General features: G+C 39.4%; 1 protein-coding gene across 1 annotated transcript in view; it reads right to left on the bottom strand.

Annotated features, from left to right (window-relative positions):
• Positions 1-19,336, bottom strand: part of LOC113115318 (microtubule-associated tumor suppressor candidate 2) — a 41,274-nt gene that overhangs the window by 15,210 nt on the left and 6,728 nt on the right. Inside the window, exons 2-7 of the mRNA XM_026282804.1 lie at positions 15,662-17,769; positions 15,278-15,488; positions 13,413-13,616; positions 10,704-10,850; positions 9,219-9,317; positions 7,053-7,252 (exon numbers count right to left, since the gene is read on the bottom strand). Of these exons, the coding sequence (XP_026138589.1) occupies positions 7,053-7,252; positions 9,219-9,317; positions 10,704-10,850; positions 13,413-13,616; positions 15,278-15,488; positions 15,662-17,545 (2,745 nt within the window). The 5' untranslated portion in view covers positions 17,546-17,769. The remainder of the gene's footprint in view (positions 1-7,052; positions 7,253-9,218; positions 9,318-10,703; positions 10,851-13,412; positions 13,617-15,277; positions 15,489-15,661; positions 17,770-19,336) is intronic.

Genomic DNA, 19,336 nt, shown 5'->3' with positions numbered 1-19,336 from the left:
TGACCCATACTCAGAATTTGTGCTCTGCATTTTATCTATCCAAAGTGCACACACACACACCGTGAGCACACACCCGGAGCAGTGGGCAGCCATTTATGCTGCGGCGCCCGGGGAGCAGTTGGGGGTTCGATGCCTTGCTCAAGGGCACCTCAGTCATGGTATTGAAGGTGGAGAGAGAGCTGTTCATGCACTACCCCCACCCACAATTCCTTCCGGCCCGAGACTAGAACCCACAACCCTTCGATTGGGAGTCCAACCCTCTAACCATTAGGCCACGACTTTCTCCTTTAGCATAATAACCTGCAAAAAAACACCCACAAGACCCTAGAAACCACATACTGTATCAACAGCCTAACAACCACCCAGATCACTTTAGTGATCAAATAGAAACATGCAAAAAAAAACAACCCAAAACACCTAAGAAAACACATAGCAACATCCAAACAACCACCCAGAACACTTAAGCAATCAGGTAGTTACTTGCAAAAACAACCCACAACACCTTAGAAACCACATACTGTAGCAACACCCAACCACCCAGAGCACCTTAGTGTAGTAACCTGCATGCAAAAAAAACCTCTTAGGCCTTCAAAACCACATAGCAACACACAAACAACCACCTAGAACACTTTAGTTTATGTTAGTTTAGTTACCTTCAAAAAAACAACAACCTCAGAAACCACATAGCAACACCCTAACAACCACCCAGTACACTTTAGTTCATTAACCTGCAAAAAACATCCCACAACACCTTCAAAACCACATAGCAACACCCTAACAACCACCCAGAACATGTTAGCATAGTAACCCACAAAAAACAACCACCAACACCTTAGAAACCAGATAGCTACTCTGTAACAACCACCCAGGAAACTTTCGTTCCGTAACCTTAAAAAAAATAAAAATAATATATATATATATATATATATATATATATATATATATATATATATATATATATATATATATATATATATATATATATATATATATATATATATAATAAATAAACACCCACAACACCTTAGAAAGCACATATCAACATCCTCACAACCACCCAGAACACTTTAGCATAATAATTTGCCAACAACAACCATCAACAACCGTGGAAACCACATAGAATCCCACTCTAGTTTTGCAAGGGCAATTTAACACTTTCTTCAGAATTTTTTTTAATCCAATTAGCAATATTTATATAAACACTGTCTATCAAATACATAATATGTTTTTATTTCATAGGTCAATATAAAACAAAAGTGCAATAAAATATAATGCTATCAGACCTCCAACGTCAAGTGACAGCAGTCAGGGTGGGGTGTTTCCGTCACTAAAAGAGCACATGTTTGTTCTCACTGACAGCACACACACACACACACACACACACACACGCACGTGCACACGCACACACACACACACACACACACACACACACACACACACACACACACTACCATCATCACAAACTATATAAAAAATGACAGTAGAATGAAATAAACATTTCTTCTTTAGCAAACAAGTCACAGAGCAAGAAAGCAGCATCACACACACAATTCTTGCTATTGTTTTACCCTAGTATCCAAACAGCAAGTAGGATGGAGACACAGAGAGAGATAACAGCAACATTGCTTATGCTACAGCAGAATGTAGCTTCATAAAACCTGTCGGGGGAAGACCATAAGCACCCCACACGAGAGGGAAAGAAATGAAGAGAGAGAGGGAGTGGAGGAAAGATGGACAGGCAGAGTGAGGGAGAATGTGAGAGAAAAAGACAAAAATCGCCCAACAACCAGCCTTACCTAATCCTGTGTTTAGCGTCATAGCCTGACTACTGCAACAATGAGTACCATGAGTCTGCGATTCCACACATGTTCTTCAGACAACCCCCCACAAGCTTCTCGCCCTCTCTCTCTCTCTCTCTCTCTCTCTCTCACAAGCACACACACTCAAGGATGTTGGGAGGAGGAGGGGTGAGATGATGGAGAGATAGAGGGACAGGAGGATGGGATCAATAAGGAACACAATAACATGTGTGCATTGTCTGATACTAGTCTACTGGGAACGAACACACATTTTTATCCAATCAGATGAAAGAAAGCATTCCAGAGGACATATTATAAAGAATTTGTGGTAACACTTTCTATGAAGCCCATATTTTAATAGATTAAAATGATATACTTAAGGCATTATAATGAATGCTTAATGCATTATAAAAATAACTTGAAAAACATGAATATTCATAAGAACATTTTAAATATATTATAATATTTACTTATTTGTGGTTATAGCTTTTAAGGGTATGATGATTTATAACACAATGGACATGTTGCATCCACTTTTACAATGGATTATATTTCTCATAGTTATAATGTGTTATAAGTCTCATATCTAGGCATTTTTCTTATGCTACTTTACTAGTGGTCAAAAAACACTTATAAGAAGTAATAATAATAATATTTTTTTTAATGAAATAGTCATAAGATCAGATATCAGATCAGATGAATGTGTATGACATATTTTTATTGTAATATTAGTTTGATTATTTTGATGGTACCCTTTAGACAGCTGTTGATAAGTAACTGCAAATACATATCAATTACCGGTCATTAGAGTATTAGTATATCTGCTACAGTAAATATAAGCTAACACTTTGATAGTCAGCCAACAGATAAACTACAAGTGTCTTTGCAAGTATGTCAACTATTAGTATTAATACTCTAATGAGGGTTAGTTGGCATGTAGTAGCAAAGCTGCTTATAGTCGATTGATTAAAGGGACCATCAAAATAAAACGTTACCTTATAAACAATGCATTTTTTTCAGCTGGAGTATTAAGCTCACATCAATTAATTAACATTAGCTCCACAGAAACACTCAAATCAACATCTAACCACTCATAAGCTGTAGAAAGATACTGTGCAGATCTTAAACAATGTCAAGATATGATACAGACAGTCCATTATACTGTAAATGAAGTACATTTAATATGGTGTTGTGTTTTAAATGATCATACTCTTAAACGGATAACCACAAATATGTTAGTATTATGATGTATTATAATTGTTGTTATGATTATTAATGAATTGATATACCATTTTATTATTATGTTTTTTTTATTTTATAATGCATTATGCATTCATTATAAAGCCTTAAAAATACCCTTATAATGTTTTATAAATACAGGCTTCATATAGAGTGCTGCTGAATTTGTTATATAGTACAGTGCCAACACTTAACCTATGATAATCTTGAAATAAATGATTCTCTAAAAACAGTCCTATGCAAAAAATAAATAAAAATAAAAATATTTTTTTTACTTATCCATACTCCATCTGTATCTCTGCCCTCTACCATGTTTAAAGTTTATGGCCCACCCAACTCAGAAACTTGGGTATCGTAAAGAATTTCCCAGTTGTAAATATGACCTGAGAAGTTGTTCATGACCGGGAAAGTCATATTTATGATCATTTCGATAGCATGTGAATGCAACATTATTATTTTTATGGAAATTTGGCTGTCAAGATCCAAAAAGGTCATAAATACACCATAGCAGTTTTTAAAACTTAAGCACAAGCACTTAAAACACCTTAATAACTATATAAAGCGCAAGCAACCATCCAGAACACCCTAGACTACAAAGCATCATGCAAACAATCACTCACAGCAACAACATAATAACCTAGAGTAATGTCCATCCAGAAAACCCTAGCAATCGCACAGCGACATGCAAATAAGTCACAATGCCTTAGCAATGCCAGATCAACCACCCAAAACCCCTTAGTGAGGTGCCCCACCAGGACACGCCCCCTAAGGTGAACTCAGAGCCGAAACATCCTTTATTATTGGATTTCCTTCAATACTTTCAGAATCTTTACTTATTAAAATGATTTTGCTTCTGTATTTTAAAATATACTTTAAAATAAATACTTGTATTTTATTAAATTAGACATTATGTAAACATGTAAACATCTTTTTGTGAAACATCTTATTTATTCAGGTCAGTCCTAAATAAATGAAAACAGAGAAATTGCCTTTTCACATTGCTCCAAACTGGGCTTCTTTGAAATTGGTGTTCTTCAAATTGTAGACAAGATGTTTAAGCTTAAATGACAATGAATTTTTGTCTTGTCCCTAATGTGACATTGTCATGATTCTGCCCTCGTGTCCTTGATTTTTCCTAGTCTTGAGGCAGGATCATGACAGACCCATGTTTTGTGTACAAGCGCATGGCCTTGTCTTTGGGCCATGTGCTTGTGTTGTCTCGTTCCCTTGCCCCGCCCCCCTTGTTAACCTAGTCGTGTCGTGATTGTCCTATCTGTAACACCTGTCGTGTCTTGATTAGTTCCCCTATTTAGATCTCCTAGTGTGCTCTGTCTTGCGTCGGTTCATTGTGTTACTTACGTGTTTCTCAGATGTGTTCCACACTTGTGACTGTGATTGTATCCTGTATACCGTGAGTGTTTGTTTATAGTTAGTGTTTAGTGTCTTTATCTGGTCAGCCCTGTCTTGTTTGGTTATTTAGTCCTTACCCTAGCCCTTGTTTTCCCCCTCGTGGGTTTTTGTTTTCCCTTTTTGTATTTAATAAACCCTTTGTTTGAGAATCCCTGTCTGCACCTGAGTTCCTCCCTTACCAAGAACCTGACAGAATGAACCGACCAAAGAGGAACTCAGCAGACAGGAGGCAATGCTGGATGGCATCAGCCAGCCAGCTAGATTGTTTTGAGGGCTCTCGCCTTGTGGTGTTCCGGGGGACCAGGGGAGGTCGTTCCGGAGCGAGCGGGCGAGAGGAGGAGCCCCAGAGGTCCCCACCTACCCAGCTGCCAACGGTTCCAGAGGGTCGTATCCTGGCCGTGGCCACTCTGGGGGATCAGGCACATCCCTCACCGAGTCCTGAGGTGCCTCCCACACCCGTCGGTCTCCCCGGGAAGCGAGGGAGACGGTTATCGTGGGAGTCTGCCTCGGAATCGTCGGAGTCAGCCCTGCCAGAGACCGAACTCCCCCAACCCGCCTCTGACCCAGCTGTGGTCTCTGCACCGCGCCCAAGGAGGAAGAGGAGGAAGAGGGGGCCTGCCGGTCCTGTGACCCCGTTTCCTCCCGTGCCAGCAGCGGAGAGCGCTGGCGTGCCCGTGCCTGCAGCGGAGAGCACTGGCGTGCCCGTACCAGCAGCGGTGGGCGTGCCCGTGCCATCAGCGGAGAGCGCTGGCGTGCCCGTGCCAGCAGCGGTGAGCGCTGGCGTGCCCGAGCCAGCAGCGGTGAGCGTGCCCGAGCCAGCAGCAGTGAGCGTGCCCGAGCCAGCAGCAGTGAGCGTGTCCGAGTCAGCAGCGGTGAGCGCTAGCGTGCCCGAGCCGGGAAAGAAAGCTGTATGCAAGTCGGCAGTCGTGAGAGCGGAGGAGAGAGCCGCGGCTGACTCTGCAGCAAAGACTCTTGTACAGTCGGTTTCATCTCATAAGGAGATGCCAATTGTCCTAGCTGCTAAAGCATTTTCTGATTATTTGTCCCGTCTTGTCCAAATTTTAGAAATCCCCGTCAGTCCTGTCTTGTCCCCTGACCCTGTCCCCAGAAGTCCCAAATGTCCAGCCGTTGTCTCCCCGTGTCCTGTTGATGTGGCCCCGTGTCCTGTTGATGTGGCCCCGTGTCCCGTTGATGTGGCCCCGTGTCCTGTGGTCCCCCCGTGTCCAGTAGATGTTGTCCCCCCGTGTCCAGTAGATGTTGTCCCCCCGTGTCCAGTAGATGTTGTCCCCCCGTGTCCAGTAGATGTTGTCTCCCCGTGTCCAGCCGTTGTCTCCCCGTGTCCTGTTGATGTGGCCCCGTGTCCTGTGGTCCCCCCGTGTCCAGTAGATGTCGTCTCCCCGCGTCCCGTAAGTGTTGTCCCGCGTCCCTTGTCTGGTCCTGTCATGTCCCCTGTCAGTTATCCCGAGACCCCTCCCCGTCCCTCACCACCCAGACCTGCCCGTACCCCCCGTCGTCAGCCTTTGTCCTGTCCTCCTAGGATTACTACCCCTCCCACCCGCCCTGGTCTGTCCCCCATGAACTTTGTGGTCCCGCCCCCTCCCCTTCCCTGTTTGTTTTTTTTGATTTGTCACCCCAACCCTGCCGTTGTGTACTCATGTTTGCCTTTGTTGTTATTTGTCATGTCCTGTTGGTTTGTGTCTGTGTCCCAGTCTGTCATGTCAGTCGTGTCCCGTGTTTGATGTTCCCTTGAGGAGCGTCTGGAAGCCGCTCCTTAAGGGAGGGGTTCTGTCATGATTCTGCCCTCGTGTCCTTGATTTTTCCTAGTCTTGAGGCAGGATCATGACAGACCCATGTTTTGTGTACAAGCGCATGGCCTTGTCTTTGGGCCATGTGCTTGTGTTGTCTCGTTCCCTTGCCCCGCCCCCCTTGTTAACCTAGTCGTGTCGTGATTGTCCTATCTGTAACACCTGTCGTGTCTTGATTAGTTCCCCTATTTAGATCTCCTAGTGTGCTCTGTCTTGCGTCGGTTCATTGTGTTACTTACGTGTTTCTCAGATGTGTTCCACACTTGTGACTGTGATTGTATCCTGTATACCGTGAGTGTTTGTTTATAGTTAGTGTTTAGTGTCTTTATCTGGTCAGCCCTGTCTTGTTTGGTTATTTAGTCCTTACCCTAGCCCTTGTTTTCCCCCTCGTGGGTTTTTGTTTTCCCTTTTTGTATTTAATAAACCCTTTGTTTGAGAATCCCTGTCTGCACCTGAGTTCCTCCCTTACCAAGAACCTGACAGACATGAAGCGGGCTGAGTTACCCTCCAACCAGCATCACATGATCAGATGATTACATCATGCAGGGGATCAGAAGCTCTGCTTTTATAGTAGTGATGAGACGTCAGGCTCCTTTCCACAAATTGATTCTTTGGAGCAGTATGTTTTTCTAAACAATTGTTCAGCTGTTTTTTTTTTTTTTTAAATGCCTTTTACAACCTTAACTCTGAATTCTGGGTCATCCCTATTTAGGATTGAACCTGCAACCATTGTTGGTCTTTGGGTCTTAACTATTAAGTTACCAGCACTCCAGCATGTACATCTTTGACAGTGTGCTACCTTCTGGCAGAAGTGTAGTGTGGTTACGGTGAACACATCCAAGCATCGTGAAGACTTCCTGAGCTCGTCCTGCAGGGCGATCAGTTGCCGAGCCTGATCTTCACATCTCTCTCTCAGTCTCTGTACCATCAACCGCTCGCGCTCGGCATCCACGCCCTCTGCACGCCCACCCAGACGGGCCACACATGACTTCTGACGGACTGTGGGATGAACAAAATATGTAAAAAAGTGCATAAAGAAAATGAAGTGTTAGTATGACAATACGATTAGTATTAAAGGAGGTAGAGCTTTTTTGCATTTGGCTCCCAAACTCTGGAATAGCCTTCCTGATAATGTTCTGGGTTCAGAAACACTCGCAATGTTTAAATCTAGATTAAAAACACATCTCTTTTGCCAAGCATTCAAATAATGCATCTCATAATTTGTGACTGCAGTTGTATCTGATCAAATGCGAATTATCATTCTTCAGCTTGGGTTAAACTAATTCATTTTACTTGAATGGAACTGCAGCTATGCTAATTATGTCTCTATTTGTTTCTCTGTTTTGTCACAGGATTTACATCCCGTGGTAACTAGGATTTACACAAGCTCCAGTCTGGATCCAGAAAACCTGAGAAGAGATGATGCTAACCCCTCAGAGGATGATGCTAACCCTGAATCAACAAACAGAACTAACAAATATTGCTACAAGTGTGATTGCATCATACAATAATTCCTATTAATAGTGTTCGTTGTCTGGTTGACTTGTCTTGTAAACATTTTTCTGAATTTTTTTCTGAATGTTCCTGTCATATGCACATAAACTGACAGTCACCACTTATAAACTACTACTAAATATGGCAGAAACTTAATTTTCTGCAAAGTTGCTTTTGCAATGATTTGTATGGTAAGAAAGCGCTATACAAATAAACTTGAATTGAATTGAATATTACCAAATTAGTGAATTTTGAATTTTGAGTGTGACAGAATTGGAAAGATTCTCTCAGTTTATTTTTAAACTATAAGTATGCTTGAAATATGACTGCAGTTCATGTAATTTCATACATATCATTTAAGTCAATTACTGCAAATTATCGCTTAATTAAATGTTTACTATTTACAGCTGTATAACGACCATATGTTAATGTGATCATAAAGACTATGTTTAGGTCAAACTTTCAGCAGTAACCGCTGACTTCCAAGAACACACATAATGTTCCCTGATGAGTCAGCTCAGAGAGGGTGGAGTGAGGATGACCTAAACCATAAATATATGTAACATATATATGGTAATACAGTGAAGCCCTTGAGTGAAAATACTCATATTTTACAGACTATTCAATTTTAAAACAATATTATTTTATTTAAAAAAATGGCATTATATGTGAATTTGATTTAGATTTTTTTTATATGTGAATTTAAAATGTACACTCATATACATTTTTTTATAATACTTTTACGAATGATCAAAAGTAACCAATGATAACATCGCAAGAGAGTTTAATTTCAAATAAATGCTGTTCTTTTGAATTTTCTGTTCAATTAAGTTTGTATTCAAGTTCATTAAAGAATTCTGAAGAAAATTTATCATGGTTTCCACAAAAATATTAAGCAGCAAAAACTGATTTCAACATTGATAATAATAATAAATATTCCTTGAGCACCAAATCAGAATGATTTCCAAAGGATCGTGTGACACTGAAATATTTGCTCATGAAAATTTTTGCTGTTTTACTGTAGTTTTGATCAAATAAATTAAGTCTTGGAGACAAATGAAAATAATTAAAAATGTTTAATGAACACAAACTTTTGAACAGTAAAATTGGTTCATCCAATAAGACTTTAGAATAACGTTTTATAAATATGCATGCTCCTAATGTTTACAAACTAATATTATATATTGGTATTTCAATTTATTTCAACTGAATTATCGAGGAAACAAAACATGAGCAAAATATCAGATTCAATTAAATTATTATTCTTATTTTAGGACCTATAAGGTGTCAATTTAGTTTCCATTAGTAGAGAAGCATAAGCGAGAGAATGACTTGCCAGCTCCCTAATGGAAGTCTTTAGTCTCCACAGTGTTGCTATGACAACCACTAGTAGCCGGTTAATAAGGGATGTGAAATGACAGTGGGAGGAGCGGCAGCAGCGGAGCAGAATAAAAAGACATCACACACTCACCAGGGGACTGAGGCTTGGGAGAGACCACTGCAAACCTCTTCGGGGATGACACAATGGGTCGGGTGATTTCTCCATCTCTTTGAAATTCCTTTCTAGAGACTGAATGAGACAGATTTTTATATGTCACTGTTGTAAATGAGAACTAGTTACAGTTCCAACAGTATGTACATATGATACATTTATGGAAAAATACTGAGTACCATCAAATCAAATAGTTATTCTAATCCAAAAGCTTGCGGATAAATTCTGCAATCAAAACCAGCTTTATATAAAGGTGAGGTAAGTGCCTAAAGTGTCCACTAGCTGGAGCCCTTGGCCCACTGTTGTTCTCTTTCTTCCACTGAGACTGCAGTGTCAAGTCAGCATGAACAGCTATGATGATATGATATCATATAATAAAAAGCTCATTAAGAATATATATATATATATATATATATATTTTTTTTTTTTTTTTTTCCTCGAAATCAGCACTGAAGAGTGTTTATACTACACAACTGTCTTCAGAAATGTTTCTTGAGCAGCAAATTAGCATATTAGAATCATTTTTGAAAGATCATGTGACACTGAAGATGAGTAATGGCTGCTTGAAAATTCAGCTTTGCCATCACAGAAATAAATTACAATTTAAAATATATCCAAACAGAAAATAGTTCATTTGAATTATAATAGAATTTCACAATGTCATTGTTTTTACTGCATTCTGATTAATGAAAATTTAATTCAGCTTAACATTCAGCCTAATTAGTACATAAAAATCATTGTTGTTTTTTGTTTGTTTTGTTTTTTTCTCCATTAGAGGGAATAAAATATGAATTGATTTTGTCCATAATTAAAAAAAGAGAGTGAATCTAATTTTTGCTCAGCATTTAAACCATCCAAGTGCATGCACACAGCAGTGAACACACACACACACACACACACACACACAAACACACACACACACCCGGGGCAGTGGGCAGCAAATGCTTTGGCGCAGTTGTGGGTTTGGTGCCTTGTTCAAGGGTCTCGTCTCAGTTGTGGAATTGTTACTAGGTTTTGTTTAATTTTCTAGAATAGTCTACAGAGTCAGAATATTACTCTTTTATTATTCTAATGATGTCTTTAATTATCAACAGGTGATAATATACAGGTGATATACAGACTATAATTTGTGTGTGTGTGTGTGTGTGTGTTTATTTAGTGTAACTGTGATGATATATAATCGTAATTACAATTCTGATATCCCACAGTAAACAGATACCAGTAGACAGACAATATTATCTATATTTCTGCAAAAATGCTGCTGATGTTCATTTATTGTACATGTGTGTTATTTTCATATTCAGTATTTCATGCTCAACATTCATATTCATTAGTATGAATGCTGTTGTCATGGTGACAGCAGCATGCTCTGTCACGGACACACCTCTGCAGACAGGGTCATGTGACTTCACCGAGACACAACACTGGTCACATAATAAACCAGCTGGCGGTGGCATCACTCACCCACGGGTGAGGCCCGGGGGGGCGCGTGCAGAGATCGGCGGGCTGGGGGCGGGGGGCTGCTGCGGATCTGACTCCTGCCACTGCTGCTCTCAGCAGGAGGAAGAGGAGCGCGCGAGAGGAGCGTTTCATCACTGCTGCTGTGTGGACCTGTGGAGAGCCAAATCAGAAAAAAATCCTTTCTCTGCTGTCCTATGCTATTATACTTTTATTATACAAATAGATACAATTCATTACACATTTTAACTTATTATACAATTAAATTGTTCCAAAGTAGCAATATTTGTAATACATGTATTATGTTTCCATCTTTGTTGCCACAGTTTTGGAAGTGCCTTTCTCTGTTCTAAGGAAAGGGGTGTCCCAATATTTCAACAAAGATCTCGGAAATGCTGACGCATCCTCCTTCAAGCTCACACATCCTACTACAGCCCAAAAAAGTAATTGCAAAGTGGATGTAAGATGAGATAAATGTGTCTCAAATCATGTTTTATGGGACACTGATTAGCAGACTTATCCTTAAACTGCAAATATATCTTTTTTTCACACACCTAGAAAATCATGGAAATTAAAACTTAAGTTACATATTTCAAAAAAAAAAATCTATAGTGAGCTAAACATGACATGGAACAACCTTAAAGATCAACATTTTTAAATATATTAAAAAATAAATAATAATAAATATTAATGAAAGCTTTTAATAATCACTGACAATGTGGCTTATTTCTCTCCAATTAGTCAAATGGCCCACGACTAAGTCAGATGGCCATCTTTAAAAATGCATGTGACATTAATAAATCACAGACAACACTTACATGGATGCAGGTCTTGCTTTTCAATATCCCTTTTTAAAATGAAAGTGAAAAGTGGTAAAAAATACCCCAGTAATGAAAACATTTGTATTGCCAATCTGTCCGTTAGTAGAGAATACACATCCAGGATCCAGACTTGAGATGACAACAAGCATCATCTGCTTTCATAAAGTCAATCTGATATTAAAACGCCACAGAGTTGCCAAAAAAGCTCCAAATCTCCAGTCCGAATTATACTGTATTATGGGAAGACTAAACTTAAAAGCCTTGCAAAACAGTAGAAGCCCAACTCCTCCACTTTCCCAGAGAAGAAATAAGAGTGAAAGTGGTGCCTAGTTGTGGACACTGCAGCTTGGGTAGGGTCGACAGCTGTCCTTTATATTTTATCTACCAAGCTCGGCATCGAACAAAAATGCCACATGCATGTACAAGTCTCTGGATTTAAATAACAAGCCAGTAGTCTTTGGGTTTTTAAGGGAGGACATAAAACTGGCACGTGAAGGCGCCACTGTTGACCCCTCAGCTGTCCGAGCTGAGAGACAAATGTGTCCCCACTATAGCATCGGACATGTCGGGACGTCTGTTGATGTCATAATGGGATGCTAACCAAGGGTGTGGTTTATTAACACACTGTACTTACAGTACAAGAACAGTCAACTATAAACCTGAGAGAGAAAGAGAGAGAGACAATCCCAGTCTCTGTACTGTGAGAACAGATACATTACACTCAGCAGTTTAGAGACACTGTTTGCTAGAGTCAGCATTTATCTGCAGTCTTGAGGGAATGACTGCAGTGAAATAGTCTATAAATGAATAAGAGGACACTCAAGCCTTGAATGTAAGGACGAGCCCTCACTATATGCCCTGCCTTGAATTCCTGAGATAGAGATATTAAGGAGGCTTATAATTCCTGGACAAACTTACTGTACAGAGTCAGTTAAGAGCACTTCTCATTCTCACAGTTTGCCAGATAATGAAGATAATGTCTGGTTATGAGGATCAGATCTATTCATTTTTAGTCAAATGACAACAGAAAAAAAAAAACAGGAGAATCATAACAACTTTTGTTTTCTAGAAAAATCTGTAGATCAGTGCTTCCTGCCTATGAATATATTAGGTGCATAGACCACAGACAGAGGCAGGTTTCTGCAGTAATGCTCTTTTTATGTTTCACTTACACTTCTTCTTAACAGCAACACTGTTTATGTTTATCGTTTCAGATATCTCAGCCTACCAAAGCGCAGGCAAATACAATTATAATACAGCATGCACAGTCTCTATATTTCTCCAACTTCATAAAAAAAGCAAAAAAAAACACTTAAAACCCATTGAAACTCAATGCAATTCTGCAATAAGTAATAAAACATCTTATGACAGGTGGTCTGAACTTTAAACTGACTATTATGATGTCTGTTGTTAATCATGGATGATATTTCCGATTTACTGGGATTTTTAAAAGATTGGCATACACTGCTCTATTTATCTTATGTTTAAGATGCTTCATCTCGCACAGACACAGAGCAACCAGCAGTGTGTTTGCAGACATTGATTGTACTTTGTATCCACCACACAGAAGGCTTATGACAGGAAGAGTTGGATAATCCAAAAGGCCTAAACTAATCCTGACACAATACGAGTACTAAGCATGTGGTCTGAGAATGGGCCGCTTTGGTAATTCCTACACTTTTGAGAATGTAGTCACGCAAAAAACATTAATTCACAGGAAATTCATTCTTACAAGAGCTTAAAGGTACAAACAGTACAATAAATATCACAACTAGCAGAAGCCTACAAATCTGCTGAACCCAGAACTGTTAAACTCAGGTGTCCCAGTCTGACATCTGTGTGTTTTGCATGTGGCTAACAATAGTTTTAGGACTGAAAGAGTTGTAACACTCACGGCTGGATCGGCAGGGGTCACTGTGTATGCTGTCATTCGATTGGTTGCTGGACACAGAAGACACGCTAGCACTGCGGACAAAGCCAAGGGTGGCCAGTCGAGCAGGAGGCAGATGGGAGAAGCCGGGAGGACGCAGTCCAGACTGACCCGGTTTGGGGAGCATAAATTTGGGGGCCACACCCAATGTTAGTCTCTTCTGATCCACTGTAAAGCAGAAGAAAAATCATTATATTCCCTTAAACAAATCTCATAAATTCATTTATAGATATCATGGCTTGAAATTACTTTCTACAAACCATTCAAATAAATAAAAACAATACATCAAATCATGATAACACAACATTCTGTCATGAAACTTGAACTTTAAATTCTAGCTCAATCTGATATAATCACACCTTTAATCACTCAATTGATTAGATTTACATCATCAGCCAATGAGCGTGCTGCTATACATTAAAATACTAAGCCAGTGTTGGCTATAAGGCAGTTTGCAGTGTGCTTCAGAAACCTTCCACCCTCCCCAGCTCCACCTGTATAGATCCTCTACGGGGTAATTTCATGTATTTCTATAGATGTGGGGGTAGTTTTATGTACGTTACAGTGTATCAGCAGCATGCCTGTAGATGTTTTAGCAGTAGCAAATCTCAGTACTTGCTAGATCTATTCCTCCAAGACCAAATATATGAAAATTGCCATGTATATTACAATGCTACACTTTCCAAGAGTTGTCATGACAGAATTAACACAATGTAGCATACCATATAAGGAGAAGAAAAGGAAACTGTACACAATTGTTTTAAAATGCTAATTTTTAAATGGTAAATAGTTCTTGCAACTTGAATTCCGGTGTTCTGTCGATTTGTTCTACCCTAGTCAGATTTTGCTACCTCCCCATTAAAACAGTGGGTTGTACAATTTGACAATGAAAAATTCTTAGCATTTATTGCTACCTGTAAAGTTATGGTTTACATCTACACCTACCACAACCCAAAATCTACCCTTACAGTAATGCAAATACAGTATGTGTTATATTCGCAGTTGTAGCTAGAAGGGATACATCTACAGGAAACCAACATTAAATGTTTTTTTTCTACCAATAAGATTGTGTTTTACAGTCTACACCTACCCCAACCATAAATCTACCCCTACAAAGTACTGCAGACAGATAAACGTTGTTCAGAATGAGAAAAAGGATGCAATATTGATGTGTGCATGCGCAGTAAACCTTGGTAGGAAATTCTGACGGGTAGGATAAAATGTCAGGACACCGGACACAAAAGAATTCAGTTGTGTGAATCTTTGCCCATTTATGTTGTATGCAAAGGAGTATGCACTTTTTTAAATACCTGTCAATATGGATAGATATATATGTGTTTTGTATACAGCTCATCAACAACCAGTAAAAAGTATAGTTTCTAAGGGTGTAGACGTCTTCATTTCAAAATTCAGACAATTTTAGTGATCCTTTTGCAAGATTAAGTATTCTGAATAATCACATTAAAAAGCTGTACGTATGTGACAAGTTATCACTGCAGACTTTTTACCATCATGGATTTTTATATTTCAAAGAGAAATGGAGCATTAGTAAGAATCAATAAAATTCTAGAACCAAAATGACTGCAGTTCGTAACCTCAGCTCATGTAATGTCTGTGCTTGGCCATTATGCTAAGAAATTAGTCTGATTCTGGGAAATGGCAGTATAGAGCTGTGTAGATAATCATTTAGATTCCTGTCAAGCTTCATGAGCTTATATTGTAAGAAAATATCCAAGACAATCAACACTGCTTAATTAAACAATGCACATTTTGAAGAAAGTGAACTGACAACTGGGAACTTGACTTTGAAGGTTTTAGTGCCTACTGACCTGCAGGTTCCTGGTGACTACTTGGGGCCTGAACAGCTGGAGCCATATAACTGAGGGGTGATGCTGACCTTTGACCTGGTAATACCATCCTGTTCTTAGTAGCAGGCTGTCTGGTGACAGCTCCAAGGCCAAGCTGAGGCCTTAAGGCTCTCGGAAATCGGAAAACGGCTGCAGTAGCATCATGGGTATTTAGCTGAATCGCTCTTCCACCCTAAAATCATAAGAAGCATCCATTGATGTCTTTGTTATCACAAATTTCATAAAGCAGTTGAGAATATTAATAAATTACGCTTGCTGCTCGTGTTTTCACAAAGCACAACACATCTACTAGAGTTCAGTAGCGCTGTGTTAGCAGCTGAAAGTCTCTTAATACACAAGTTTTACCTGTAAATATTGATCTGGCAGTTCCCCGTGGAAACTCTCTGATTTGCCCAGCAGTTTATGGGGGACAGTGTGGCTGGGTGGCCTGATCCCAGACGCCATCAGTCCTGGAGGGGAGTAGTACCCTGACCTTTGTACTTCCTGACGATACTTGTCATAAATGATATTAGAGGAGCTCAGCACAGGTGAACCTCTGGAGCCCTCGGCCTTAAAATCTTTTGAGGTTGGTGAGCCACTGTACGGTGTAAGTCTTGGCGGTAATGTCGATACTTCATAGGGACCTTCAGACATTGGTTTCGCTTGAGGGCTTTTGCGGACATATGTTATGATTTTTGGTCGAACATTTTTGGGCTTCTGAGGTGGAGAAGACTTCTTAGATTCAAACTCAGCTCTAGTGGGTTGTTGAGGAACAGCAGGTTTTGGGAGACTGCTACTACTACTGAGAAAACTTTTACTTGGTTGCCTCAAACTAGTTGTTCCCCTCTGAAAGGTTTCACTTTGTTCCTGACTTGCTTCTCTTGTGCTAGTAGGTTTGGCTGGTGATGAAGGTGGCTGTTTCCGAGGTGAACAGGTGGTCTTCGGGGATGGAGGGGTCTCAGGGCGAGATGGACTGCCCCAAGGTCTTCGCCTTTCCAAACTTGATGCACTAGAACTTCGGGTCTTTTCAAAAGAAGCTTGCTTCTTATACGGTTGGGGTTCAGAACCACCAGAGTGCACATGTGTATCCTTTGAGGTTAGTTTTGAGGTTTTAAGAGCAATTTTATGAGATTTCTCATCCTGGGATTTGAGCTTATTATTTATATCAGTAGCGGAATCATGAGAGAACCTTCTGTTCTGTGAAGCAGACTGTGTGTTTTCTGAGACAAGAGCTTGGCAAGGTTTCTTCTCAGTTGATATTGTTTTTAAACTTGGAGCCTTGTCTTCTGTTTCATGGTACTCCTTTACATGAACTCCTAGATTTTCCTGACTGGTGCTTCCTGATTCATTAGGGACCTTCTTGATCCTTGCAATGCTACAATCACTCATGTCATTTGTCAGTTGACCTGAGCTCTCATTTATTACAAAGTCTTTAGCTGGTTGGTTTTGTTGTGCTTCTAAAAGGGGTTCCTCAGGCAATGTGGTAGAGTTCAGATTGTGATCAACACTGTCGATGTGCATTGTACTTTTTCCTGCTTGATGATGCATGCCATCAGTATGTACAGAGCTCCGGCTTTTATCTGAAATAGTAAAACAGGATTGTGAGGCAAGGGTAAGATCCTCAGAGAGGGTTCGGTATGGCCCTGATGGAGCATGCCACGAATCAGCGCTTTGGGTTCGACCTGCATTGTCCAGGGCACTAGCAAGACTTCCTCCAAGACTAGACATTGTGGAGAGGCAAGAGACAAAAACATCATTTTCAGAGCTAAACTCAGTCCTTGCTATGCTGGTCACCATTTCTTTCCCAGTGGACTGAGGACAAACAGTAGACTCCTGCTCCTTTGAAACGAACTGGGAGAACCTTTTACCTTCTACCTTTGGAGACACTGCTTCAGTCTGCATCATATTGGTGGATAGAGCACCCTTGACATCTCCTTTAGGAATACTACGTTCGTTGTCATCCTCTAGTTCCTGACTTTCCAGCATCTCAAACTCAGCTAACTCTGGGTCATCACATGGGGAATCTGTGCCCTGGATAATCATCTTCACATGTTCCTCAGTCTTAGATACCACAGAGGACAGGGCTTCAGTTGCCTCCAAAGTTGTTCCTTCATCTCCTCTTTGGATTTCATTAGCATTGGCATCACCATTTAGGGAATCTTCAGTATGTCTGTTGTTGTTCCTGATTTCCTCACAGCCATCTTCAATGCTGGTCCCGAAGGGTCTGGTGTGTTCATCATTCACACTCATGTTTCCTGAAGGTTTATGTGTTCTCAGGCTTTCATGTAGATCCTTGTTGACCTCCCTTGAGGTCTGGAGCTCTCGTCGCTTTCAAACTCAAATCTAAAGTAAGTACTGGCATCTTTCACACTGTTATATGAGATACTGATTTTGAGAAGATGACATCAGGAGTTGTCTTCAACATGTCAAAGTGGGTAAATAGCAACAGATTTAGAAATGTCTTGACATTAAACCTGTTAGAGAAATACAAATAAGAAATAATGTAGACATAAACAGACACGTTCATGTGCAATATTCTAATTGTATAACCATAAAAAGATTTGATGGTAGTATGTTTTGAGATCCACAAATACTCTTTTTGAATTATTTTTTTTTTACCTTAAAGGGAAACGGTACTATAATTAGGGGCAATTTGGTATCTGATAGTCAATGAATAGAGTGTAATCATTTGGTTGATTAGTCTAATTGCCTGTTAATTAACCAATTTAAATATTCACATTAGATAATCCTTAATAAAGCTATGTAAGGTGCAAATTTGGTTCTTGGAAAACCTTTTTTTTTTAGCACTTTTTTTTTTATTCCTGAAGTATTAAGAACTTTCATTTCTATTTATCATACATCTCTTCTTTCACATTTGCTTTGCACAATTCTGTGATCTGTGAAAAATGACACATCCCTTATCATTGCTACTTTGTTAATTCCTTGGTAAACACAAACACTGGCATTTTTCTCCATGTAAATGACAACATACTTTCTTAAAAGGATTTTCCAGGTTTAAAAAAAAAAAAAAAAAAATATATATATATATATATATATATATAATAATCCATGGAATAATACATATTCTAATGCTTCAGTCGAATGGGACTTGGAATAATATTTTATCCAGTAATTAAATTCTTTCATAGAGAATTATAAACACACAGATAATTCTCCACGCAGTGAGAAAGCACACTCATGCTCTGTTCTCCCTAGCAACAATAACCGCTCCTACACTCCAGAACTTCCACAGTAGGAGGTCATTCCCTGAGGTAATGGCAGACAAATGTTCATAACAGGAACATATTTTCTAGGAAAACCGGTGCATTAACTGATTTTGTAATAGATAAATAGTAGATGAAATTCTAAGCATCTAAAATGACAAATGATGTATCTTAATAGATACCATGCTGAAGAAAGACTATTGTTCAACAAAAAGGCAATTTATACTATTTATACTATTGCATAATGTAAATATTGCCCTATTAGAAATTATATATTTTACCAAAATAAACCCCAATAAATGCTGTTTTCATTTCTGTCAGACCTAGGTAAACAAAATATATTTTGTGCATTTATACTACTTGGCATGGTCCCTTTCTTGACCTACTTTGTGCATCTGATGGTTTTGTGCATCTGTAGTCAATCATTACAGTTCACTTACTATCATAATGATGTTTCATCATCTTCCTATACTTAAAAAATGTCGGTAATAATTATTTTTTTTACCAATGAAATACTTGCTTTCCGCATATGTCAAGATCTTTTTTATTTTGTGTCAACTATTTTATTGTGTAAATTAAATTTATTCAGTAAGATGAAAGTTACATTAGAACAGAAAATAAAACTGACTGACCTCCATTCAAAAAATGACATGCTCATGGCTAAATGTTATGGAATAAATTAAGCAGTTCCTGTTGAGCTGTCAGAGACAATGACTAACTGTCACAGACTGATTATTAATATGACGGTTTGTCAGTCACATGTGACGAGTCACATCATAGTCACGTCTGTAGGTCACAGTAACACTTTATGACAGCA

This window comes from Carassius auratus, chromosome 15 (assembly GCF_003368295.1).
Source record: "Carassius auratus strain Wakin chromosome 15, ASM336829v1, whole genome shotgun sequence".
NCBI lineage: Eukaryota > Metazoa > Chordata > Actinopteri > Cypriniformes > Cyprinidae > Carassius > Carassius auratus.
The sequence above is the reverse complement of the archived record's forward strand: the minus strand, read 5'-3'. Positions and strand labels throughout refer to the sequence as shown.